Here is a 25,572-nt window from a genome sequence, read left to right on the forward strand (position 1 = left end):
GTGAGCCATGGCCACTGAGCCTGTGCATCTGGAGCCTTTGCGTCTGGAGCCTGTGCTCCACGCTGGGAGAGGCCACAACAGTGAGAGGCCCGCGTACTGCAAAAAAAAAAAAAAAAAAGATATGGAAGCAATCTAAGTGTCCATCGACAGATGAATGGATAAAGAAGATGTGGTGTATACACACACACACACACACACACACACACACACACACACACACACTGGAGTATTACTCAGCCATAAAAAAGAGTGAAGTTCTGCCATTTGCAGCAACGTGGATGGACCTAGAGAATATTATGCTAAGTGAAATAAGTCTGACAGAGAAAGACAAATACTGTATGATCTCACTTACATGTAGAATCTAACAAACAAAATGAAAACAGACTCACAGATACAGAAAACAAACATGTAGTTACCAAAGGGGAGCAGGGTGGTGAGAGCAAAATAAGAGAAGGGAATAAAGAGGAAAAAGCCTCCGGTTATAAAATAAATAAGTCACAGGGATGTAACATACAGCATAAGGAATATGGCCCATAATATGTAATAACTTTGTATGGGGACAGATAGTTACTAGACTGATCATGGTGATCATTTCATAATGTATGCAAATGTCAAATCACTCTACGGTACAACTGAAACTAACATAATATTGCATGTCAACTATATTTCAATTAAAAAAAAAGAATTCCAATCTTGTAAGTAACTTAGAGTCATCTGAAATTGGGAATACTGACACATGCTAATAAAGCTCAGAAGAGAATGAAGTTTATAACTTACAACATCAATTTATTAATTTAACTGTAAAGTGGGCATCCTCTCCCCACAGGCTTGCCTACTAAGACAGTTTTCTGGTGAGCCTAGAACAGGGATCCACAAACTTTTCCTTTTAAAGGGCCAGATAGTAAATTTTTTTGATTTTGTGGGTCATATACTCACATCTGTCACAATTACTCAACTCTGCCACTGCGGGGCAAAAGCAATGATAGACAATAAGTAAACAAAGAAGTATGGCTGTGTCCCAATAAGACTTTATTTACAACAATAGACGTCAGGGTTTATAGACCCCTGGCCTAAAACAAGAATAAGAGGAGTAGTAGTTACATGATTCAAATGCTTGATCACATCAGGCTTCTGTAGCCTGATGTGTTCATCAATGGAGGAGATAAACCTGTCTCCGCTATCAGATTAGACACGCTGCTTAGCTGGACACTGCCAACGTTTGCCTCTCTAGTCCTCCTTTTTTAATGCCAGCCACCCTACAAAAATCCCAGCCCATCCTAAAGCCTTGAGTATAAGAAAGCTCTACTTACCAGTAAAACTCTAAGGGAAATGCCAGCAGCCTCAGTTTACATTCTGCAGCTATTTCACGGAGAAAACGTTGATCCTTTGTTACCTTCGGGGTGGGGCGGGGGAAAGAGCACCCTCCATTCTTACTTGTGTCCCCCTGGAAAAAAAGTGACAGATTTGGCAATATTAATACTTATAAGAGGCACTAGCATGTAAGCTCCATGAAGAGAGAGATTACTTTTTAAATTAGAAAGAATCTCTTATTTTTACAAAAGCAGTGTATGTTTGTCCATTGTGGAAAATTAGAAAACAAAAATTAATAGAAACATTACATTTCTACCACCCAGAAACTATCACGGTTAACAGCTTAGTATACATCCTTCCAGATCTTTTTCTAAGTATATATAATATGTATATGTACTTTCTACCAAAATGAGGTAACGCATGTGCATAATGCTTTTTCTCAATTAACGACCTCCACCATTCCACGTTAAGAAGTTTTCATCTCATCTAAGACCCATCCATATTCATATCTGCTTACTTTTCCCCAAAATGTCCTATAAAGCTAGTCTGTTCAAATTAAGATCCAATCTCAGACCACACATTGCAAGCTAAGTCTCTTTTCATTTAGAACAGTGTCCTTTTTTCAGGACAGGAACTTTGTTTCCCAATGTATCCTCAATGCCTTTAACAGTTCTCGGTAGGCAGGAGTAGATCAAATATTTGCGTAATTAAGTAATTAATAAAAAACTTAGGAGATGGGGGGCTTTCGCCCTCCAGCTTATCTCATCCACCCATCACCCTTTATCTTCACTTTATAGATAATAAAAATCAAGGCCAGAGAAGTAAAATGACTTCCCAAGGTCACCCAGCAAGTACATGGCAATTTCTCGGTTTCTTCTGTTAAACCAGGAGTTGGCAAACTTTTTCTGTGAAGGTCAGATAGTAACTATTTTAGGCTATATGGGCCAAGAAGCAAAATCGAGGATATTATGTAGGTACTTATATAATGACAGAAAAAAATTTCCATAAATTCTTTACTGATGAAACCCAAAATATAATAATAATTGATTATATGGTTTTGTAATACAGGTCTACTAATGAAAAAATGGAATTGAAGAATAATATTTTGTTTTATTGTGGTTGAAGCTTAGTGTTCCCTATAATCAAACTGATGGTAAATGTTCATCTGAAAAAACATTCTTAGCTGCCAGGTCATAGTGTGCCAACCTCTGTCCTACATACACTATGCTGCTTGTCTGTGATTTGGCTTTTTCTTTGAAAGTTTGAATGAGAATAACATTCTTCCTAATTGACAGTTGCAATTGGGTTCTGGCTTATTGAAGTTATATGGTACGAAAATACCAATGAGGAAAACAACTCCTTGGCTGCTCCTTTAAAATGTGTATCTTGTCTTACTTCTGTTACTCTGGTACCTAACTGTTGGTAATGCCTGTCTTCTTTCATTTAAATGGTAAGGTAGGTTGCACTGTGACTGTGGCTTTCACGATTAACCATGTGTTAATATTAAATGGGGCTGGGACTTCCCTGGTGGCACAGTGGTTATGAATCCGCCTGCCGGGCTTCCCCTGGTGGCGCAGTGGTTGAGAGTCCGCCTGCCGATGCAGAGGACATGGGTTCGTGCCCCGGTCCGGGAAGATCCCACATGCCACGCAGCAGCTAAGCCCCTGCGCCACAGCTACTGAGCCTGCGCTCTAGAGCCCATGAGCCACAACTGCTGAGCCTGCGTGCCACAACTACGGAAGCCTGCGCGCCTAGAGCCCACGCTCCGCAACAAGAGAAGCCACTGCAGTGAGAAGCCTGTGCACTGCAACGAAGAGCAGCCCCCGCTCGCTGCAACTGGAGAAAGCCCGCACGCAGCAACGAAGACCCAATGCACCCCAAAATAAATAAATAAATAAATAAATAAATAAATAAAAACATTAAATGGGGCTGACTAATTGAGAAATCACTGCAAGTGAGGATGGTGATTGTTTGGCCTATGTCAAGGCTGATAATTTTTCTTCTAAAATAAAAATATGCTATGCTATTTAAAGATATAGAGGTAAATATCCAAAGAGTTAAAAGAACAGAAACTATTGGTTTGGGGGAAGCAGGGAATGGGGAGGAAAGCTGGGGACTCCTCTTTCTAAAAACAGCCAACCTAGTAGAAATATTTGACTTTTTAAAACTATGTACATGTGTAATTTTGATAAAAATACACAAAAGAAAACCAAGGCACATTAAAGTGCCTTCTAGAAAAGGCTTTTTTAATACTTTCCTATACACAAAAACAAACTCAAAACGGCTTAAAGGCTTAAGATATGACACCATAAACTCCTAGAAGAGAACATAGGCAAAACATTTTCTGACATAAATCATAGCAATATTTTCATAATTCAGTCTCCCAAGGCAAAAGAAATAAAAGCAAAAATAAACAAATGGGATCTAATCAAACTTACAAGCTTTTGCACAGCAAAGGAAACCATAACAAAACAAAAAAGACAATCTACAGACGGGGAGAAAATATTTGCAAACAAAGGCTTAATTTCCAAAATACACAAACAGCTCATACAACTCAGTATCAAAAAAACAAAGAACCCAATCAAAAAATGGGCAGAAGACCTAAATAGACTTTTCTCCAAAGAAGACATACAGATGGCCAAGAAACACATGAAAAGCTACTCAACATCACTAATTATTGGAGAAATGCAAATCAAAACTACAATGAGGTATCACCTCACACTGGTCAGAATGGCCATCATCAAAAAATCTACAAACAATAAATGCTGGAGAGGGTGTGGAGAAAAGGGAACCCTCTTGCACTGTTGGTGGGAATGTAAATTGGTGCAGCCATTATGGAAAACAGTCTGGAGGTTCCTTTAACAACTAAAACTAGATTTACCATATGATCCAGCAATCCCACTCCTGGGCATATATCTGGAAAAAAACACAATTCGAAAAGATATATGCACGTCAATGTTTATAGTAGCACTATTTACAATAGACAATAGCCAAGAAACGGAAGCAACCTAAATGTCCACCGACAGATGAATGGATAAAGAAGATGTGGTACATATATACAATGGAATATTACTCAGCCATAAGAAAGAATGAAACATTGCCATTTGCAGCAACATGGATGGACCTAGAGAATACCATACTAAGTGAAGTAAGTCAAACAGAGAAAGACAAATATTACACGATATCACATGTATGAAATCTAAAAAAAATGATACAAATGATACAAAACAGAAACAGACTCAGAGACATAGGAAACAAGCTTATGGTTACCAAAGGGGAAAGTGGGGGGAGGGATAAATTAGGAGTTTGGGATTAACAGATACATACTACTACCTATAAAACAGATAAACAACAAGGACTTACTGTATAGAGCAGGGAACTATATTCAGTATCTTGTAATAACCTATACTGGAAAAGAATTTGAAAAATATATAACCGAATCACCTTGTTGTACACCTGAAACTAACATAATATTGTACATCAACTATACTTCAACTTAGAAAAGAATACTTTCCTCCATCCTCCCCCCCCACCAGACTAGGTTAGGTGTCCCTCTTCTCTGCTCCCCATAGCATCCCTTGCTCAGCTCCATCAGAACACTTAACACACTGTACTGTAATTATCTGTTTCTCTACCTGCCTCCCTGAAGGAACTATATATGAGCTCCTTGCAAGGAGGGACCATGTATTATTCATTTCAGCTCCTAGATTAAAATATTAAAATAGGCATTCATTAAAGTGAAGTAAAACTAGCTAAATACCACTCAGTCTAGGCAAATTAACATCACAATGAGATACCAAACAAAAAGACAAAACAAGTGTTGGTGAGTATGTGGAGAAATTGGAACCTTCATACATTTACCGACAGGAATATTAAATGGTGCAGCCACTTTAGAAAACAGTCTGGAAATTCCTAAAGAAGTTAAACATGCAGTCACCTTATGACCCAGAAATCCCACTCCTAGACCAGGGAACAAGTGAGCATGGTCCTTGCCCTTTCCAGTGTAGAGACAGAGAACAAACCCAAGCTTATAGGGCAGTGTGTTAAGTGTTATGACAGAGGTCTGCTAAGGGCACCATGGCAGCACCTTGTGCAGGGCAGTGAAATCAAGAGAATTGACAACATATGTCCGCACAAATGTTCACAATAGGATTACCCATGATAACCAAAAAGTGGAAATAAATGTCCATCAACCGATAGATGGATAAACAAATGAGGTATGCCCATTCCATGGAATGTTATTCCGCCATAAAAAACAATGAGGTACTGATACATGCTACAGCATGATGAAGCTGGAAAACATCACGCTAAGTGAAAGAAGCCATTCACAAAAGACCACATATTGTATAATTCCATGCACATGAACTGTTCAGAAAAAGCAACTATAGAGACAGAGGGCGGTTACATGGTTGCTTAGGACTAGAGGTAGGAGGAGAGATTAACTACAAAGTCTTTTGGGAATTTGGGGAGGGGTGATAAAATGCTCTAAAACTGGATTCTGGTGATAGTTACACAACTCCATAAGTTTAGTAAAAACAAGTGTACATGAAAAATGATTGAATTTAATGGTATGCAAAGTATAAGGCTCTTTTTAAAAAAAAATCCCTCAATCTATTACATTATTTAGTTTCTCTCTAAATTAACTTTTTCCTGTGTGACAAGACCTGGTAAGAATTGTGGTAAATGAAGTTTCTGAAGCATTTTTGTCGGTTGGGGTTTGGGGTTGTGCTGACAGAAACATCAAAGTCAACCTCTCTGAATATTGCGTGAGGAGGTGTACAATGCGTTTCCGGTTGGGTGATCCCAGTGTGTAATCTGGACAATCCGTGGTCGGCCAGTTTAAGTGTGAGTGCGCCAGGCCCCTACTCCAAGCAATAAACTGTAGTCAGGTAACAAATTCACTTCTTGCAACTCTCAAGCCTTGTTCACAACCAGGTGAATTGTTCTATTACAGCATATCTGTGAAAATGTTTAGTGGTTTTTGTTTGTGTGTTTGGGTTTTTTTTGGCAATTTGGTCAGTGCTTACTAGGCAAGGATGTCCTGCCAGAACAGCTGATAGATACTAACTCCACCCCTCCAGACCCGCCCCCTTGGATACTCCAGAGGAAAGCACACCTATCTTAAGGGCGATGGGGGAGGTGCCAGGGGATGGAACAGCACCTCTCCGAGCTAGGGGAAAGGCTGGGACCGAGTCCCTCCTTCTTTGCGTTGCGGAATGGGCAAAAACTGCCACAAAGTCAGGGTGAGGTGTCTCCTCCCAGGGCCTCCTGGTGCCCGGGAAACTCACGCGTCTTCTTGTCAGGGTCGCCAGGAGGTTACAGGTAACTGCGCCCAGACCTCAGTCGCTTTCGCCGCTACAGTCCCACCGTGTGGTCCGCGCACAGCGAAAGAAGGCGATGGAGGAAGGCAAGCAGCCTGAGCGGGCCTGCAGCCGTGCCGAGTTCCAAGCCGCGGTCCCCTACGCCCCAGCGCTCGGCTCCCTGACCACGTGGCCGCCACCCCTCCCCGCACGCGCGATTATGTCGTGGCGCCCCCTGGTAGCCGGAAGCGGGCAAAACCGGCGCTGTTGTCACCGGCTGGTCGGAGCATGCGTGGACTGGCGAGTGGCGTCCGGTCCGCGGGGCAGCCCAAGCAGAGGCGGAGGCATCTGCGGCGGAAGTGGCCGCGCCGCTGGCCCTGGGCGAAACGGCGATGCCGAGGGGAGCTGACCCAGATCCCAAGTGGAGTAGGTGGAGGCGGCCTCCACCCCTTCCTCCTTTCTCCCCAAAGGGAGAAGGACCCCAAAGAGGACAGAATGGTCAAATAATTATCTCGAACCTGGATGCCAGCTCTCTTCTGCAAAAACGGAACAGAATAAGGCAGCTTTGTTGAAGATGGTTTTTGTTGACGTTCCGCAAAAATGCATTTGTAGCCGCATCGATGTGAGCTAATTATTACCTCCCTGAGCCTCAGTTTCCTCCTCTTATAAAATAGGGATAATAATAGTACCAACTTCACAAGGTGTTTGTGAGGATTAAATAAAATAATCCACCCAAAGGGTTTACCAGACAGTTAAAGCTAGCTATTTAGTTGTTTCTCAGGATAAGAGTAGGTATTATCTTTCCTCAGGATTCAGAGAAACGAAAGGATTTTGACGCTACCAAATAAACGCATACCTAAGGTGAATTATTCATAAAAATGTTTTGTATATGAGGAAACAGTCCATCCGCACACTCAGCCTGGACACTGAGAAACAAAACCACGCCATACTATGTACATAAATGTGTCATGCTAGTCCACTGTCTTCGTTGGCATTACTTTTCCAGGACTCCTCTGTGCAGGCAAATAGTTTCTTCACTACAGCAACGTCCCCAAAGATCCATCAACTCTTCATTGGAAAGCAGCAACAGTTTGCTCTCTGAAATTCTTTAAGTGCCTCTCCTCAAAATCCTCCCCTTGCAGCTTCCACCAGTCCCAGACTGTTGGTATCATGATCCTTACCCAATCCTAATCAAGCCCCAGAGTTGAAAGACCCTCTGCCTAAAACCATGCTTTCATTTCTCAATAAATTCTACCCTTTCCTTCCTCCCTGAAACACTAGCAAAGCTTTGTGAGGTGAGGGTTCTCCCTTACAGAGGTAAGCGATAAATTCAGCATTGTCATATCAACAGGTGCATTGGTGATATTTGGGGAGCCAGCACTGGACGGTTTTGAAGTCCCCACTGACATCCAGTGCCCCTGAGACCTCAGCACCACAGCTCAAGACCTTCAACTTGGAATCAGTGTGCTCCTCCTTCCTCTTGGACCTCCAGCTTGGGGCTCTCTGACCACAATGGTAAGGTACGTAGGTTTCACAATGGTTAGAGCTCTGATCCCTTTGAGCTCCCCGTTGCTGAGGATACTAGTCCTACAGCCTGCACATGACCCCCTGTGAGAAGCCTGACCCCGCGGATTATAGGGCCCTCCTCTGTGTTCTGACTGTCCCCTGGCTCACCCCTGCCGTGGCTCTCGCCCCTCTTGTTTTATTCTGATGAGCTACTGCACTTAATAGTAAGCCAAGTGGGGCAGAGGACCCCTGCATTGTAATTGTGAGGTCAGCCTGTGATGTGGCTGGGGCCTGGGTGATTTTATAATAATGTCTTCCTCTACATCCACCACGCTCACCCACCATCCTCTAGCTGAGCTTCAGTTCTCTCCTTTGATTCGTACCTTCTAATGGTAAAAAGAGTTTTATCATTTTCTTTTCCTAAGGCTTTCAGATTTTACATTAACGTCCCTCATTTTATTTTCAGAAACGTTTCCACCAATTCTTTTGCTTTGTCTATGAAAATAATCATACTTACTACAATTAATGATCATTATTTGTCAGCCAGTAACAGCACAGTGTTTATTTCTTGTATTTTGGGGGGGGTATGTTTTTATATTTGCTCAGGCTTTACCATCCCCTTACTTCTCTTTTTGCCAATCTTTATTTTCTACTTTTGAAATTATTGCACTTATTAACAGAAAAAGAACAAAATTTACTCAATAAATTGTACATATATCTACACTCACAAAGTTAGAAAAAGGATTTAAAAGAAATATGCCACAATGTTCAGTATTCACCTATGGTTTATTTTTTCTTCCTGTATACTTTTATGGCTATTTAAATATTAACCACGTAAAATATTTTGTATAGTTTTGTGACATTCTAAATACTCTACTTTTGTAACAACTCTAAAATTATTTAGTGAATAAAATAGTTTTACCAAGCATTCTGGCAGACAGAGAAGGAAAAGTTTATGTGTCATTTCTTGAGTTTCAGAGATCAGTGATACTAAAGACATTCTATTTTCAATTATGTTTCCCTGAGCTAAATTAGATCTTGGTCCATTCAGGATATTTAAAATCAACCTCCATCATGTTCCCTCTAGTAAAATTTAAGTTCTTTTACTTACAGATTTTCAAACAGCTTTAACCTGTGCTTGATTAACAGGAAATTGATCAGATGTTCATATCTGCCTGGTACCCCTGCCCCAATAACTGATCTTCCACTGTGATACAGTTTTTCTCATTAATGTCAACACTTCTACTTCAGATATGTGATGGAAAGTTCATAGGCTTTGGTGCCAGACCTACCATCTGTTTACTGGCATATAACACCTTAATCCTGTTGCTGTCTCTTACTGAGACCCATTTATCGCCTCTAAAATGGGGTTAATAATTCTTACTATACTACTGACATGTTCAACACATAGTGAATGAAAATAATATTCATTATTTTACTCTTTTTTTACATCTTAGGTTATTTATTTATTATGCATGCAAGTCTTACATATTTTTATTGAAGTATAGTTGATTTACAATATTGTGTTAGTTTCAAGTGTACAGCAAAGTGACTCAGTTATATATATTTTTTTTCAGATTATTTTCCATTATAGGTTATCACAAGATATTGAATATAGTTCCCTGTGTTACACAGTAAATCCTTGTTGCTTATCTATTTTATGTATAGTAGTTTGTATCTGTTGATCCCATACTCCTAATTTATTCCTCCCCCCTCCCTTTCCCCTTTGGTAACCATAAGTTTGTTTTTATGTCAGTGAGTCTGTTTCCATTTTGTAAATAAGTACTATTTGTACTGTTTTTTAGGTTCCACATATAAGTGATATCGTGTAGTATTTGTCTTTGTCTGACTTCGCTTCGTATGATATTCTCTAGGTCCATCCATGTTGCTGCAAATGGCAATATTTCATCCGTTTTTATGGCTGAGTAATATCCCATTGTATGTATATATATATATATATATATGTATATATATATGACATCTTCTTAAATCAATCATCTGTTGATGGGCACTTGGGTTGTTTCCATGTCTTGACTATTGTGCTACTATAAACATTGGGGTGCATGTATCTTTTTGAATTAGAGTTTTCCTCTTTTCTGGATACATGGCCAGGAGTGGGATTGCTGGATCATATGGTAGCTCTATTTTTAGTTTTTTAAGGAACCTCCATGCTGTTTTCCATAGTGGCTGCACCACATAGTTATTATTCTTAATTATCCTTTAATAAAAGGGAAAGAGCAAACACTACCCAAAACATTCATATTTTACAGGGCAGTTATCTTTAATATTTACAAATGCACATGGAGTGATTGGGACTTTGAAACACCTAAACCTAAGGTCTGATGATGTGACATGTATGTAGCCACAAAGAAACCCACCTCTCACTTTCTGCCATGCTAGGAGTGAATGGTCCAACTAATAAGTGACAACCTGGGAGAGTGAGAAGCAAGCAATTGATCTAGAAGGTCTCCCAGGTTTCTGATCTCAACTAGATGGATGGTGGTTCAGCAGTGTACACTGTTCTCTCCTTGACTGACTCCCCTCCAGTAAAATTTGTTCCAGGAAAGGAGCAATAATAAAGGCTGCCATTTGCTGAGTGCCTACTGTGTGACAGGCACTTCATTCATTCCAGCCACAAACATTTATTGAGATCCAGCTTATGTTCCAGGCAGTGTTCTAGGAGCTGAGGATACACCAGTGAACTAAGCAGACTAAAATGTTTATAGTCTAGTGGGGAGAGGTGGGAATAAACAATTAACATAATAACTCAGTAAATTATGTAGTATGCTAGAAGAGAGGCATGTGATGGGCAAACAGCAGGGAAAGGGAAATGAGAATGCTGGTCCAGGTGCGCAGTTCTATTTTTTTTTTTTAAATTGAAGTATAGTTGATTTACAGTGTTGTGTTAATTTCTGCTGCACAGCAAAGTGATTCAGTTATATACAATTCTTTTTTTTTTTTTTTTTTTTTTTTTGCGGTACGCGGGCCTCTCACTGTTGTGGCCTCTTCTGTTGCGGAGCACAGGCTCCGGACGCGCAGGCTCAGCGGCCATGGCTCACGGGCCCAGCCGCTTCGCGGCATGTGGGATCCTCCCGGACCAGGGCACGAACCCGTGTCCCCTGCATTGGCAGGCGAACTCTCAACCACTGCACCAACCAGGGAAGCCCCTACAATTCTTTTTTATATATTCTTTTCCATTATGGTTTATCATAGGATACTAAATATAGTTCCCTGGGCTATACAGTAGGACCTTGTTGTTGATCCATTCCATACATAATAGCTTACATCTGCTAACCCCAACCTCCCACTCCATCCCTCCCCAAACACCTCCCCCTTGGCAACCACCAGCCTGTTCTCTATGTCCATGCGTCTCTTTCTGTTTCGTAGATAGGTTCATTTGTGTCATACTTAGATTCCACATATAAGTGATATCATATGGTATTTGTCTTTCTCTTTCTGACTTACTTCACTTAGTATGATAATCTCTAGTTGCATCCATGTTGCTTCAAATGGCAATATTTGATTCTTTTTTATGACTGAGTAATATTTCACTGTATATATATACCACATCTTCTTTATCCATTCATCATCACGTCGATGGACATTTAGGTTGTTTCCATGTCTTGGCTATTGGATTAGAGTTTTGTCTGGATATATGCCCAGGAGTGGGATTGCTGGATCATATGATAATTCTATTTTTAGTTTTCTGAGGAAGCTTCATACTGTTTTCCATAGTGGCTGTACCAACTTACATTCCCACCAGCAATGTAGGAGGGTTCCCTTTTTGCCACACTCTCTCCAGCATTTGTTATTTGTAGAGTTTTTAATGATGACCATTCTGAGTGGTGTGAGGTGGTACCTCATTGTAGTTTTGATTTGCATTTCTCTAATGATTAGTGATGTTGAGCAGCTTTTCATGTGCCTATTGGCCATTTGTATTTTTTCTTTGGAGAAATGTCTATTTAGGTCTTCTGCCCATTTTTTGTTTGTTTTTTTGTTTTTGTTGAGTTGTATGAGCTGTTTGTATACTTTGGAAATTAAGCCCTTATCGGTCGCATCATTTGCAAATATTTTTTCCCATTCTGTAGGTTGTCTTTTTGTTTTGCTTATGGTTTCCTTTGCTGTGCAGAGCTTGTAAGTTTGATTAGGTCCCATTTGTTTATTTTTGTTTTTATTTCTATTGCCTTGGGAGGCTGACCTGAGAAAACATCGGTACGATTTATGTCAGAGAATGTTTTGCCTATGATCTCTTCTAGGAGTTTTATTTTTATTTTTTATTTTTTTAACATCTTTATTGAAGTATAGTTGCTTTACAATGGTGTGTTAGTTTCTGCTTTATAACAAAGTGAATCAGTTATACATATACATATGTTCCCATATCTCTTCCCTCTTGCGTCTCCCTCCCTCCCACCCTCCCTATCCCACCCCTCTAGGTGGCCACAAAGCACCGAGCTGATCTCCCTGTGCTATGCGGCTGCTTCCCACTAGCTATCTATTTTACGTTTGGTAGTGTATATATGTCCATGCCTCTCTCTCGCTTTGCCACAGCTTACCCTTCCCCCTCCCCATATCCTCAAGTCCATTCTCAAGTAGGTCTGTATCTTTATTCCTGTTTTACCCCTAGGTTCTTCATGACATTTTTTTTCTTAAATTCCATATATATGTGTTAGCATACGGTATTTGTCTTTCTCTTTCTGACTTACTAGAGTCTGTCATACGGAGTGAAGTAAGTTAGCTATCTGTTTTACGTTTGGTAGTGTATATATGTCCATGCCACTCTCTCGCTTTGCCGCAGCTTACCCTTCCCCCTCCCCATATCCTCAAGTCCATTCTCTAGTAGGTCTGTGTCTTTATTCCCGTCTTACCCCTAGGTTCTTCATGACCTTGTTTTTTTCTTAGATTCCATATATATGTGTTAGCATACGGTATTTGTTTTTCCCTTTCTGACTTACTTCACTCTGTATGACAGACTCTAGGTCCATCCACCTCACTACAAATAACTCAATTTCGTTTCTTTTTATAGCTGAGTAATATTCCATTGTATATATGTGCCACATCTTCTTTATCCATTCATCTGTTGATGGACACTTAGGTCACACCTTATGTTGTCTTTAAGCCATTTTGAGTGTATTTTTGTGTATGATGAGAGGGTGTGTTGTAACTTCATTGATTTACATGTGGCTGTCCAACTTTCCCAACACCACTCGCTGAAGAGACTGTCTTTTTCCCATTGTATATTCTTGCCTCCTTTGTCAGAAGGTTAATTGACTGTAGGTGTGTGGGTTTATTTCTGAGCTTTCTATTCTGTTCCATTGATCCATATGTCTGTTTTTGTGCCAATACCACAGTGTTTTGATTACTGTAACTTTGTAGTATCGTCTGAAGTCTGGGAGGGTTATGCCTCCTGCTTTGTTCTTTTCCTTCAGGATTGCTTTGGCAATTCTGGGTCTTTTGTGGTTCCATATAAATTTTAGGACTATTTGTCCTACTTCTGTGAAGAATGTCATGGGTAATTTTATAGGGGTTGCATTAAATCTGTAGATTGCTTTGGGTAGTATGGCCATTTTAACAATATTCATTCTTCCAGTCCAAGAGCATGAGATATCTTTCCATTTCTTTGAATCATCTTCAGTTTCCTTTATTAATGTTTTATAGTTCTCAACGTATGTCTTTCACCTCCTTGGTCAGGTTTATTCCTAAGTATTTTATTTCTGGGGCGGGGTGCAGGTGCACAGTTTTAAATGGGCTGTTTAGGAGGAGGTGCCATTTGAGCAAATACTTGAACATGGTGGGGAGTCAAGGCACAGGGATATCTAGAGGAAGAGTTACAATAGCCAGGGCAAACACGTGAGGTGAGAGTGTGCCTGGATTCTGTACCAAGGTATTGAAAACTCCCTGTGCTCTGCCCAGGGGTTATAAGCCTCCTGGGGAGGACAGATAATTAGACAAGCAGTTACAATGAAAAGTACTACCTAAGCTGTAAGGAATGACCTTTAGTGGAGTCCGAGAAAGCTGTCCTGAGGGAGTGCCAGGGGAGATGATACTAGAAATTTGACAAGAGTTTTGCCAGATGAAGGGGAGGACCAGGCTGATAGACACAGAACATTGGGAGTCACAGATAACTCGGAAGCCCTGGTGCACTGGTGGTCTTCTAAGCCCTTTTCTAGAGGGGCCACTCTTCATTTGTCTGGTTAGGCCCAATGATTTGCAAGCACTCCCAGAGCTTTAAAGGCATAGCATTCCATTCCAAGTGTGCAGCCTAATAACTTTACTCGTGGTCTTTCAAGTTGTTTCCAGTTTTCCACTATTACAAAACAATTAAAAAGCTAGAATAAACATCTTTGTCCCTAAGAATTTTTACACTTGTTCAGTTACTTTCTTAGCCTCAATTGCAGAAGTTAAACTGCTGGATTCAGGGTTTTCACATTCAACCTTTGATACATTTTCCCTTTGGCCTTGTAGAAAGTATGTGTCAATTCTCAGTCCTGCCAGCAGTGTGGGAGAGAGACTCTTGCCCATGTCCTTACCAACAATTTGTTATTTTTAGTATCTTATCCCAGAAATTGGATATAAAAATAAATATGAGGAGAAGATGGTTTCAGGCTCTGAGATGGAAGTTTCCTAAAATGATCATTTTTTCTGCCTTGTTCAATACAAGAAATGAGACTAAGGCCATCCTACTATGCTTAGGTTGTGAGTATGACAATTCAGAAATCCATACCCAGGATGCAGCCAATAGAATGATCAGATGTCTTGTACCTGTTACCTTAGGAATGACTTTACAACACAATGGTAAAGACTGCAGTCTCTGGGGAGGGACATATCTGATGTTCAGTTCCAGCTCCAACTTTTACTAGCTGTCTGATCTTAGGCAAGGTCCTATAACCATGTGTGCGTCAACGTCCTGGTCTGTGAAGTGGGGATGGTGAGTGTGGTACATATCTGAGGGAGCAGTTGTGAGAGGCCATGATAAACTGTGACCTCTGATCTGAGATGAGATGCTGCAGCTGGAGATCCATACACCCTGTCAGGATGTGGTGAGAAACCCAGACCCATTCCCTCTGCCCCCTTTTTTCCTGTCCCTGAGATCCCTTGTAGTGACAGGGTTGGGGGGTTACCCGGATCATAAAGAACTCCTCAGACCTCAGTCATGTCTCCTTCCAGCCACGCACTGGGGAGCCTGTGTGACCCTCTGGGATCAGCTCCCCTGACCCCTAGCTCCCATCTGCTGCTCAGGGGAGTTGTTTGAGTGGGGGAAGACTTGGCTGGCCTTGACCTATCTGAAAGGATAGGAGTGCCTCTGACGTGGGGGAAGGAGACCTCCTCTGGGGACACACAAAACTAGGAGAAATCCACCTCGGCATTCAGTAAGTGTTCCCTTATCATCCCATCATCAATCATCATCATCATCATCATCATCACCACCATCATCACCATCACTAAACACTCAGGGATTTCTGAATCCACTCTTGTGCCTGTCAGGGGCCAGGTTCGTCGTAGCTCCTGGAGCCCAACTGTCATGGTGTCAGATTAACACTGAATAAGCACTGCCTGCGTAGCATAGACTGCATTTAATTTTCCCCGTCATTCCTTCTGTAGCAGAATAATGCATTCTAGTCGAGTAATAATAGCTACCATTTCTTGAGAGCCTACAGTGGCCCAGCCCTATGCCAATCACTCATACACTGGGCACCTGGGGAAGACAGGTCTTATGATCCTGAATTTACAAACCTCAGTTTGCTCATACTTCATGTGCAGATAATAACACCTACATTGTAGGGTGCTTTGAGCACAGGAGAGCTAAGACGTGTAAGAAGCATAGCCTTCTCACCTGGGAGAGTGACCTCTGGCTCCACCACTAACTAGCTGCATGCCCCTAGGCAAGTTTCTTAACTTTGCAGTGTTTCCTCATCTGAAACATGTGCTAGTGGTAATACCTATTTTATGGAGTTGATATGAGGCTTAAAGGAGCTAATGCGTTTAAAGGACTTGGCACAGGGTGCCTGGCACTCAATAAGCTCTTAATAAATCACATTTTGATTTTGATTACTATTGTGGAAGGATCAGGAAGAAGAAGAAGATTCAGTAAAGGAGACTGAGAACTGGCCACCAAGAAGGTCAGGGAGGGGGGAACCATGAGAGAGGGGTATCATGGAAACCAAGGGAAAAGAGTGCCAGGAAGGAGAGAGACATAATGCAGAAGGGTACTCGGAGGCCAGTTTCTTATGACAAGACAAAAGGGTGATTTTCATCTCTTAGCGACCAATGAGAAATGAGGGCAGAAAGGAAGAAAAGAAACCTATAGTTTGAAATGAAGCCTTTTTTAGGCTAACCCCATTAGTCTGATCTGAATGCCCAGGTCTTGGTTCCATGTCTCCTAATTAGTGAGAATACATATTTCTTGAGTAAAGGAAAAGCCAGTGTCACACAAAGTGAAAAAAAGAAATGTCAGATTACATCAGGTTGGCGAAATAAAAATTTAGACAATCTTAAATTCATACAATAGAGAGGAGGATGGAGGAGGGAAGAAAAGGGGGGTGAATCACAGAACTTTCAAAGCAGTGGTCTATACTGACCTCCCAAGCTAACTGCAGTGAAAAGCAATGGTCTATACTGAACTCCCAAGCTAACTCCAGTGAAAAGGAGGGTAGTGAAATGGGCAGAATTTATTTATCTATCATTTCACGTTTCTCTTCTACCTGGTGCCAGAAGGAAATTATGGCAACATAAAGTGGGTCTTTGGGCAAATATTCAACAAGTGTTTATAAAGTAAAATTAAGACGAGCAGAAAGGGAGAGGTATGAGGAATTAAGGGTTAAAAATCTATGTGAGCTGGGAAATGGTGGTGGTCCCTGTGGCTTTGGGGGCCTGAGTGGAGCTGCCTCTTGCCTGAAGGTGATGGGGGGTTCCTCTTTGGCTCTGGAGAGATGGAGGTGGCTACCAAGATCCCAGAGGTGCCATGCATGGATGCAAGGAGAGGGCCTCTGGAGTCTGCACTCCTGGCCGGTTCTCAGCTAAAGGGTCTGAGGCAGAGAGGCCCTCCCAGTCTCCCTCTGGCCAGGAGGGTTAAGGAGGCTGAGGCTTAAGGCAAACCTGGGATGCTAGGGGTGGGGGAGGAGTAATGCAGAGCTAGGGAGGCTGAGCCTCCACCCCCCTGCACCGAGAGAGAGTGTGTGCCGGTGTAGGGGGGGCGGGGGGTGTCTTTCAAGGCAGGTTCAAGGCGTGGCAGCCCAGGGAAGGCTGCACTGGCTTCTTACAGCGCCTGGCATCTCCCCCTCCCTCCCCCCTTAACTACTAACATAATTAGAAGCCCACTATCTCTCCCTGGGTGCCTCAACCTGTGCCATTCCTGGTACACACAGCCCAGAGTTCTGTATGAAACCCTGGAGTCTGTGATTCCCACCGGACTTCCTGTCCCTGTCAGGCTCCATGTGAGTGTCCCTGGTCATCGGGCCCTCAGCCGCTCTCCTCTCACTCTGTGTTTAGCTCCTGACATACCACCTCCCGCTGCTGCGTGCACTGTCCTCTCGGCTCTGTGGAGCACTGATTTCCTGCAGGACAGCTGCTTCAGGTCCCGAGGTGTGCGCGTTCGTTTTGCTCCACTCCCTGGCTTAAATGCAGTCGTCCCCCTCCACCGCCCACCCCCAGCCCCGTCCTGCTCACAGAGGTAGGAACTTATACACCTACAAGAAACATAGGGATCCTCAGGGTCTGAGGTCAGATACGTCCTCTTGTACCACCCTCCGATATGAGATCAGGAGAGGGGACAGGGCAGGTTCCTGGGAAGGTTCTCCGCCCCGCCCCAACCCCGTCCCGCCTCTCCAGGCCATGAATGTCCACCACTCCACTAAAATAACGTGGAGGGCTTCCAGGCTTTCTGATCCCTGTGTTCCTTCATGCGTCCTGGCAACTATATTGCTTTTCGCTCCTCCCCAGCTATTCTCAGTTCCTGGGTTGAGTGGGGTTGGGCTTGGAGTCCTCGGGCTGTGCGTGTCCTCTAACATGTAACTTCAGGGCTTCCAGGCTGAGCCTCCTGGTGCTCTGCTCCCTTTCCTTAACTGGGGAGTGGGAAGAGGGCCATGTCAGCCCCCAGGAGAGATTCCCGGTTGTGACCAGGATGCGGTGAAGCAGCGGCAGCAGCGATCTCAGAAGTCCCCCCCGCGAGGAGGGAGAGCTGCCCCTCCCCAAAGTGGTCAGGAACGGAGCCGCTGGGATCCTCATTTTGGGCTATTCAGCACCAGACTCCCCCGCTGTCAGAATCTTCTGGATACATTAGAGAAGAAAGCATTAGCGTGTCGTCAGCTAGTGGGTGCCATAGTTTGGCTCTGTGACCTAAGGAACAGGTCAGTTGTGGTAAAGGGGCTCTGTCCATTTACCTTTGGGGAATATGTCAGCCTATTTCTTCTTCCTTTTTCCTCATCTGCAAAGGGAAGTTAATAAAAACCCCACCTCAGGGTATAACCCCACCGTTTACAGCTTTTTACTGTATTTTTCTTATTCCTTTTTCCTTTACTTCTTCCTAAAATAATATCAGAGACATTAAGATAGATGCTGATATATATTTATTGACATAGAAAGAAGCCCACAACATATATTATTTGGTGAAAAAATACACTTTAGAACAGCACTTATATGTGATCACTTTTTTCTATACATATATCTATCTGGGTACATAGGTATAGGGAACTATCTAGAAGGACATTCATCACAGGGTTGACAATGGTTATGTAAGGCTTGGAGGGTTTGGGGTTACTTGTACTTTTTGTACTTCCCTTTATTGTTTTAATATTTAACAATGAATTATACCAGTTTCACAAAGAGAATAAAGCCATCAAGGAAAGGGGCACACACAGAAGGTAGACCCTTGGGCAGCAGGGGATTGGACGCAAGGACGGAGGTCAGGCCATCTCCCTCCACTGTGCTAATATTCAAGACCCTTTGTCTTCCACCCCGAAAGAAAGCCACCTTGTGGATTCATTCATGGAATTAGAACCACCACCCGCCATTTTTCCCATTGCTAGACTCTGTATATAGGTTAGGGTTCATTTAAAGCTGGGGGCTAGCACCTCACTGTGGCTCAGAAGGGTCACTGGGTTGGCCAGGGGCCTCTCTTGACCCCTCCTCCTCGGTATGTGTCAGCTCCTGCAGGGTGATAATCAGGTTCTCAAAGATCTGGGCCTTGTTGCTCTCATTGTCACAGGTTTCCTTTGAGTGGCCCTCCTCACCACAGTACAAACAGCGGATTGTGTATTTTCGCTTCCTGGTTCTACGCATATCCCCAGGACTATCATTCTTATACCCAGAACCCCCGCTGGTACAAGGAGATTGAGCCCTGGAATTGTTGGGGGAATCAATGACTAGCACTTGATTTCGAGGTCTGGCCCTGCGTCTGGGGAGAGGAGAACTCGAGAATGAAAGTGGAGGGTCCTGAGACTCCACCAGGATCACATCCTCATCTGAGTCATCATCAGGGGTGTCATCTATCTCTATCACATTGCAGTCGGCATTACCGATCACTATGGGTCGGGAGCCCCCAAATGCCACTGGGCTAGTTGCCCTCTCCACCATTGACTCAGATCTCTTGGCCCGCTTCCGTTTAATAACAGTGTCATCCCAATCCTCTTCCTCCCTTATCATTCTGATTAACTCCAGGAAACTGGGGAGACGCTCCTGCTCATTTGCATACATCCTGAGAAGATTCTTCAGCCTGAAGCGCAGGTCCCCATTCAGCTCAGCCCCTAAAAGGAGCTGGTGCAGGCGACTCTGGTTTGCATCTTTCTGAGCTATGATCCCTGCCTGAATAGCATTCTGGAGCTGCACCTCTAAACGGATCACGTAAAGGGAGGCTTTCTCCCCTTGTGCCTGCAGGGTGTTAAAAAATCTACCATGAGCGGTCACACTGCTTTCAGGCTCCCCAAACACCAATTTCATGGCGTGCAAGAAATCTGCCACACTTAGATTAGGGTTGGCCGCCTGCAGCAAACGCATGACCTCCCGCGCGGGGCCCCTCAGGGTTTTCATCAAGCGCTTGAGCTTTTCCTCTTCAGACATATTCCAATCTGGTAGGACCCCACTGACTTGGGTCAGCCAGTTTTCAAAGGTTTCTTCCCCCTGGGCTGGCACCACCCTCCCCGAGAACAACTTCATGTTTCTCTCTGCCATGTTGGCCATTAAAGGACCAAGACTTCTCTCCAGGGACCTTAGCATAGAATGGGCCCAAGGCGGCAAGGGTGCGTTCTGTCGCCGGCTGTTACCCACGCGCGCAATGATGCTAGCCATGACGGACGATGACCGGGTTTCTGAATGTAACAAGATGCTCAGGCTTTTTAGAACAGCCTAATCTGCAGGCGTGCTGGGGGGCTCTGCCTTTCTCTTACCTCAGTAGGAACTGTAAAAAAAGAAAACAAAACAAAAAGCAGGAGGAGTTAATAAGGGACGGGCTGCAGCTGTATTCTCTCCCTTCCTGAATATCCTGCAGTACATTTTATATCTGCCCACTGCCCTAAAAATATCCTCCAGAAGACTGGCAATTACAACCTCACAGAGCCAGCCGGTGTCTCCGTGTTAGCAGGGTGCTTTTTACAGCCTCATCCATCCCCTCCCGCCAGTCCTTCAAGAGGGACAGCAACTGTTGCTTCTAATTCTAAGTGTAATAGTGTATGGAGCTGAGATTGGGCTCTCAAAATAGAGCACAGCGGTCACAGATTTGTGGGAATAAATAAGATCTCATTAACCTCTTGGTCTCCGGTCTCAACCACACCCCTTTCTTAAAGTCCCCTCTCCCCCGCCCCATTATTTTTCAGATTCTTACAGGAGCTCAGGAGCAAGCGCGCGCCTTTATTTCACTTCCAGCTTCTGCAACCGGTGGCCTCCGTGAGAAAGCTCGCCTCTGGGGTACGGTCGATCGCTGTCCACCGGGGGTCGCCGATCCGGGACCTTAGGGCGTCGAGACTGCGCCGCTACAGAGGGCAGGGCAGGGAGGGAAGGGTTAGAAGCAGCCTCGTCCCTCATCCCGCTCCCACCCCGCGCCCGCCACCGCCCCCTCCCCTCCCCCTCCCCCCTCCCCCGGCGGCCTCCGTAGTACCCAGACGGAAAATTCCTTCTCCCACCTCTGAATACAAGCCAAAGCAAGCCCCCCCCCCATTACATTTCCCCCGGGAAATCGTCGCCCTACCAGCTCTGCAATCAGTCGCACAGAATTCAAGTTCGGATTCGGCTTTGGTCGCCTGCCAAGGAGAAAGGGAATAGGAGTTGGACGCTCACAACCACGTATTCCTCCCTCAGGAAGGGATGAGGAGATGCAAAGGGGTTCAAGGCAGACACTTTGCGATTCTACCCCCAATACCAACGCGCCCCTTGCCACTTCCCCCCGAAAACGCCCGCCCTCTCAATCCAGGCAAATCCTATACCCTTTTGGCAGCAGCCAGTGGAACCCCACCTCCTCCCTCAGCGCAGCCGGGCCGCGGGAGTGCTCCTCCCCCCTGCCGCACAGTCCTCGATTTCCCAGACGGGGAGCCGCCCAGTCCTGGTAGGGCTTCCCCCTCCTCTCTCCTCGCGGGGCAATCGCGCCCCCTTTCTTTACCTGTGTTCGGCTGGTGGGCAGCGGACGCTCCGGCGTTGACAGCTGTGATTCCACCTTCAGTCTCCGTGGCCCTGCAGGGGAAAAGGACGGGCGCCTCCTCGGCCGCTGAGTGACCCGGGACCGCCCGACGGAGCTGCTTCGCACGGCCACCCAGCGAGTAGTAGCCGAGTCGAGGCAGCACGGTTCCCACGGCAGCCGCGGCTGCTTTTATCCTCTGCACCGCCCCCCCACCCCGCCCAGACAAAAGAGCATGACGAGCTGGCAGGCGGGGCCCATCAACGGAGCGCGGAGGTGGATTCCCCGCGCCGCCTCGGGCAGGATGCAAATGTGCGCCGGCGGCCGAGGGGCTGGGGCGGTGACCCGCAGGTCCCTGGGACGTCAAGTGCAGCTTGGTTGCGGGGACTGGAGGAGTTTTCGAGTCTTCCCCTCTCCCTCTCTTCCTCGCCTCAACCCTGGGCCTTGAAGCCAGGTGCATTAAACATGAGGCGGAATGGAAATCAAATAAGCAATCAAAGTTCTTCACCTTCGTAGAGGCGGAGTGGAGAAAAGAAAAGAGGGTTAGCGCTTTCTTTGTGCAAACAGCTCGCACAGACTTTTTTTTTTTTTTTTTTTTTACTGTGAAGGAGGTAGCAGTACCACGTCCATTTAACAGTGAGGGGACTTGGGCACTCAGGCTCTTAACCAATACTCACTAAAGTATGCGTGCAAGGCTGGCTGCCTCAATCATTTGGGGGAGCTTGTTGGAAATGCAGATTCCTGGGCCCGGCCTCTGGGAGATTCTGACTGACGAGGGCTAGAGCTGGGGGGTGGGATTTTGTATTTTTAACCAGCGCTGTAGTTGATTCTGAGGTGTCAAGAGGATGATGGATAATAGACCCGCCTCCAGCGTATCTGTTCACAGCGTACCTAAGGTGAAATGCAATGCCAGGGCAGATGTTCCTCCTGGAGTCCATGATCTTCCTGAAATTGTATGCAAAGATTTTGGACTTTGGAATAATGTCCACCCCAACATATCAAGTCCTAATCCCTGGAACCTGTAGATGTTACCTTATCAAGTAAAAGTTTTTGCAGGTGCAGTTAAAGTAAGAATCTTGATGTGGCGGAGATCATCCGAGATCATCTGAGCGGGCCCCACAACTGACCACAAGCGTTCTTATAAGACAGAGAGGAAGAGAGAGGGCTGATGCACACAGAGTAGGAGAATGTGACGTGAAGACTGCGGCGGACATTGGGGTGGCGTGGTCACAAGCAAAGGAATGCCGGTAGCCACCAGAAACTGGAAGAGGCAAGGAAGAGAGTACAGCTCTGCCCAGAGACACTGATGTTGAACTTCTGGCCTCCAGAACTAGGAAAGAATAAATTTCTCCTTTTTTAAACCACCAAGTTTGTGGTGATTAACTACAGCAGCCATAGGCAACTAATACAGACTCCTGTATTTTGCCGAGTCCATAGCTTTGTAGATGTTTTTTAAAAATATTTATTTATTTATTTTGGTTGTGCCAGGTCTCAGTTGCAGCAGGCGGACTCTTAGTTGCGGCATGCGGGCTCCAGTTCCCCGACCAGCGATCGAACCCAGATCCCCTGCATTGGGAGCACAGAGTCTTACCCACTGGACCACCAGGGAAGTCCTGGAGATATTTAAATAGTGGTTAAAAAACATTCCCCTACAGTCTTTCTGCATTCATATCTTCCCCCTTCCATTTGTACTTGAGGACGAAGTGCAAGAAATGAAACACAATTTGCTTACACACAGCTCTCTGCTACTGATACAACTCTTCCATTTCTCAACTTGAAGACAGGTTGCTAGGCTGCTCTTCTGTGAGCTAAGGACAGGTTGAGGGGACCTGTCCTTCACTGGATTTGGCATCACTGGCCTCAGAGGAGTTAACTCCATGGAAATGGCATGCAGGGCAGCCCGGAGTGAATCAGCGGTGAAGCCAGTGGCTCCATGTATTAGGGTGCTGGGGCTGCCATAACAAAGTATCACAGACTTGGTGGCTTAGACATAAGAAATTTATTTATTTTCTCACAGTTCTGGAGGCTGGAAGACCAAGATCAAGGTGCCCACAGGGATTGGTTTCTCCTGCTGCTTTTCTCCTTGGCTTGCAGATGGCCGCTCTCTTTTAGCCTCTTCACAGGGTCATCCCTCTGTGTGCTCTAGTCCCTGATGTTCAAATTTCCTCTTCTTATAAGGACCCCAGTCAGTTTGGATTAAGACCCACTCTATCAGCCTCATTTTAACTTAATCACCTTTCTAAAGTCCCTATCTCCAAATACAGGAGAGGTATTGGGGGCTAGGGCTTCCACATATGAATTTTAGGGGGATGCATTTCAGCTCACAGCACTCTATTTTCCCTTACTTCTGGTTCTGGGAAAACATGTCTCCTTTCCTTCATGTAGAGTGTGACTAGGAGGTCCCTGTGGGGCTTTTGGGGGTCAGGGTGGTGGCAGCATGCACTGCACAAGTGCAAAGTTGTTGCTGCTGCTTGTTCTTGACTGCTGACATTTGGTGCTTTTTTTCTTTATTATTATTTTATTTTTGGCTGCGTAAGGTCTTATTTGCTGCATGCGGGATCTTTCACTGTGGCCCGCGGGCTTCTCTCTAGTTGTGGCATGCGGGCTCCAGGGCACGTGGGCTCTGTAGTCGTGGCGCATGGGCTTTGCTGCCCCGCGGCATGTGAGATCTTAGTTCCCCGACCAGGGATCGAACCCGAGACCCCTGCGTTGGAAGGCGGATTCTTTACCACTGGACCGCCAGGGAAGTCCCTTGACTGCTGACATTTGGAAGCATGTGAACAATCTGGTGTCCTTCTGCTGCTGTTGGGTTCCTCTTTAGACTGCTAACGTACGTCACCTGCTCCTTTCTGCTTTCTTATTTCCAACCCCAATACTTAGAATGCCTTGGAGTAGACAATCCGAATTTGGAGATGAAGCTCCCTGCATCTCAGGAGTGTGGCCTTTCTCTCGTGGACAGAACAGTGGGCGGGGGGTGGCAGAGGGTGGAGGGTGGTGGAGGTAGAAAGAAGGCAGGTTGGTCACCCGGCAGAGTCAAGGGTGATGCTGGTGGTAGCTAGCTCGTGGGTTACCCTCAGACTCCTCCTTCGGCTCACCAGTGCTGTGAAATCTGACCCTAGCCTCTCAGCACACTCTTGTTCTGAATTTAAATAGCTTCATCACCAAATCAGGTGATCTGCAGTTGGACATGGTGGCATCATAAAAGACAAAGACTAGATCTCAGAGCTCTGACAAAACGTTGGAAGGAAATGGATTGTGTATCAGGTGCCTGGGTGGGGTCATTAGAACGAAGACAGGGTCACTCCATGTAGGGCTAGGGGAAGAATGTTGGATAGTGAGCATCCCTTATCTCTGGTCTCATGTTGCCGGGTGTTGGGGGACACTTCCAGTTGCAAAGATTCAGCTCTGGTGGCTCTAAGGAGGCCACATTTTATTTTCCAATTGCAAAAACATAAAGCTTAAAAACCTGTAGGTTAGGAGCTAAAGCTTTCAGTTGAAACAGTATTAGCTACCTTCCGCTGCCTTCCTCCTCTGTGCCAGGAATTTTCCCTCATTTAAGCATCTCCGGCAACTTTGTTGAGATAGACATCGTTCTTTCATCAGAGGAGCTGAGGGCATGCAGGCACTTCACACTAGGGCTTTGGCTCATCAGAAGTCAAAGCTGGGATGAGGATGCTTACAGGAGACCCTGACCATAATAAACTGGGACCCTGAGGGCAGCATCTTTCATGAACATCTTCAACAAGAGGGTGAAATAAGGATATCTTTAAACAAACAAAAACTAGGAGAGTTTGTCGCCAGCAGATTGCACTAATGGAAATTCTAAAGGATGTACTTCAGGAAGAAAATGATTTTAGA

The 25,572-nt window shown here is 44.8% G+C and overlaps 1 protein-coding gene and 1 long non-coding RNA gene across 10 annotated transcripts in view; both read right to left on the bottom strand.

Moving 5' to 3' along the window:
• The window catches only part of LOC308608502, an 82,405-nt gene extending 75,592 nt beyond the window's left edge, over window positions 1-6,813 (bottom strand). For 7 of the 8 annotated variants that reach the window (XR_014014176.1, XR_014014177.1, XR_014014178.1 and 4 more), the window contains exons 1-2: window positions 6,600-6,813; window positions 1,311-1,444 (exon numbers count right to left, since the gene is read on the bottom strand). This is a non-coding gene — a long non-coding RNA (uncharacterized lncRNA). Of the gene's footprint in view, window positions 1-1,310; window positions 1,445-4,674; window positions 4,715-6,599 lie in introns of all 8 variants that reach the window. The other variant, XR_014014179.1, reaches the window with a different exon arrangement.
• An 11,858-nt stretch (window positions 6,814-18,671) lies between these two features.
• On the bottom strand, window positions 18,672-21,862 carry ZCCHC12 (zinc finger CCHC-type containing 12). Of its 2 annotated transcripts, none has more exons than XM_081221439.1 (4): window positions 21,700-21,862; window positions 21,292-21,343; window positions 20,929-21,068; window positions 18,672-20,505 (listed from the first exon to the last, which is right to left on the bottom strand). In XM_081221439.1, the coding sequence occupies exon 4, from the start codon at window positions 20,394-20,396 to the stop codon at window positions 19,185-19,187; it is 1,212 nt and encodes a 403-aa protein (XP_081077565.1). In that variant the 5' UTR covers window positions 20,397-20,505; window positions 20,929-21,068; window positions 21,292-21,343; window positions 21,700-21,862; the 3' UTR covers window positions 18,672-19,184. The 2 variants fall into 2 exon arrangements, with proteins under 2 accessions (XP_081077565.1, XP_081077564.1); XM_081221438.1 differs by having other exon boundaries at window positions 20,929-21,076.
• Window positions 21,863-25,572: the final 3,710 nt, after the last annotated feature.

The sequence above is a fragment of the Mesoplodon bidens genome, assembly GCF_964165515.1.
Source record: "Mesoplodon bidens genome assembly, chromosome: X".
Taxonomy (NCBI): Eukaryota; Metazoa; Chordata; class Mammalia; order Artiodactyla; family Ziphiidae; genus Mesoplodon; species Mesoplodon bidens.

Bases quoted from the DNA above. Each gene is read 5' to 3' on its own strand.
- ZCCHC12 (XM_081221439.1), bottom strand. From the start codon at position 20,396: ATGGCTAGCATCATTGCGCGCGTGGGTAACAGCCGGCGACAGAACGCA.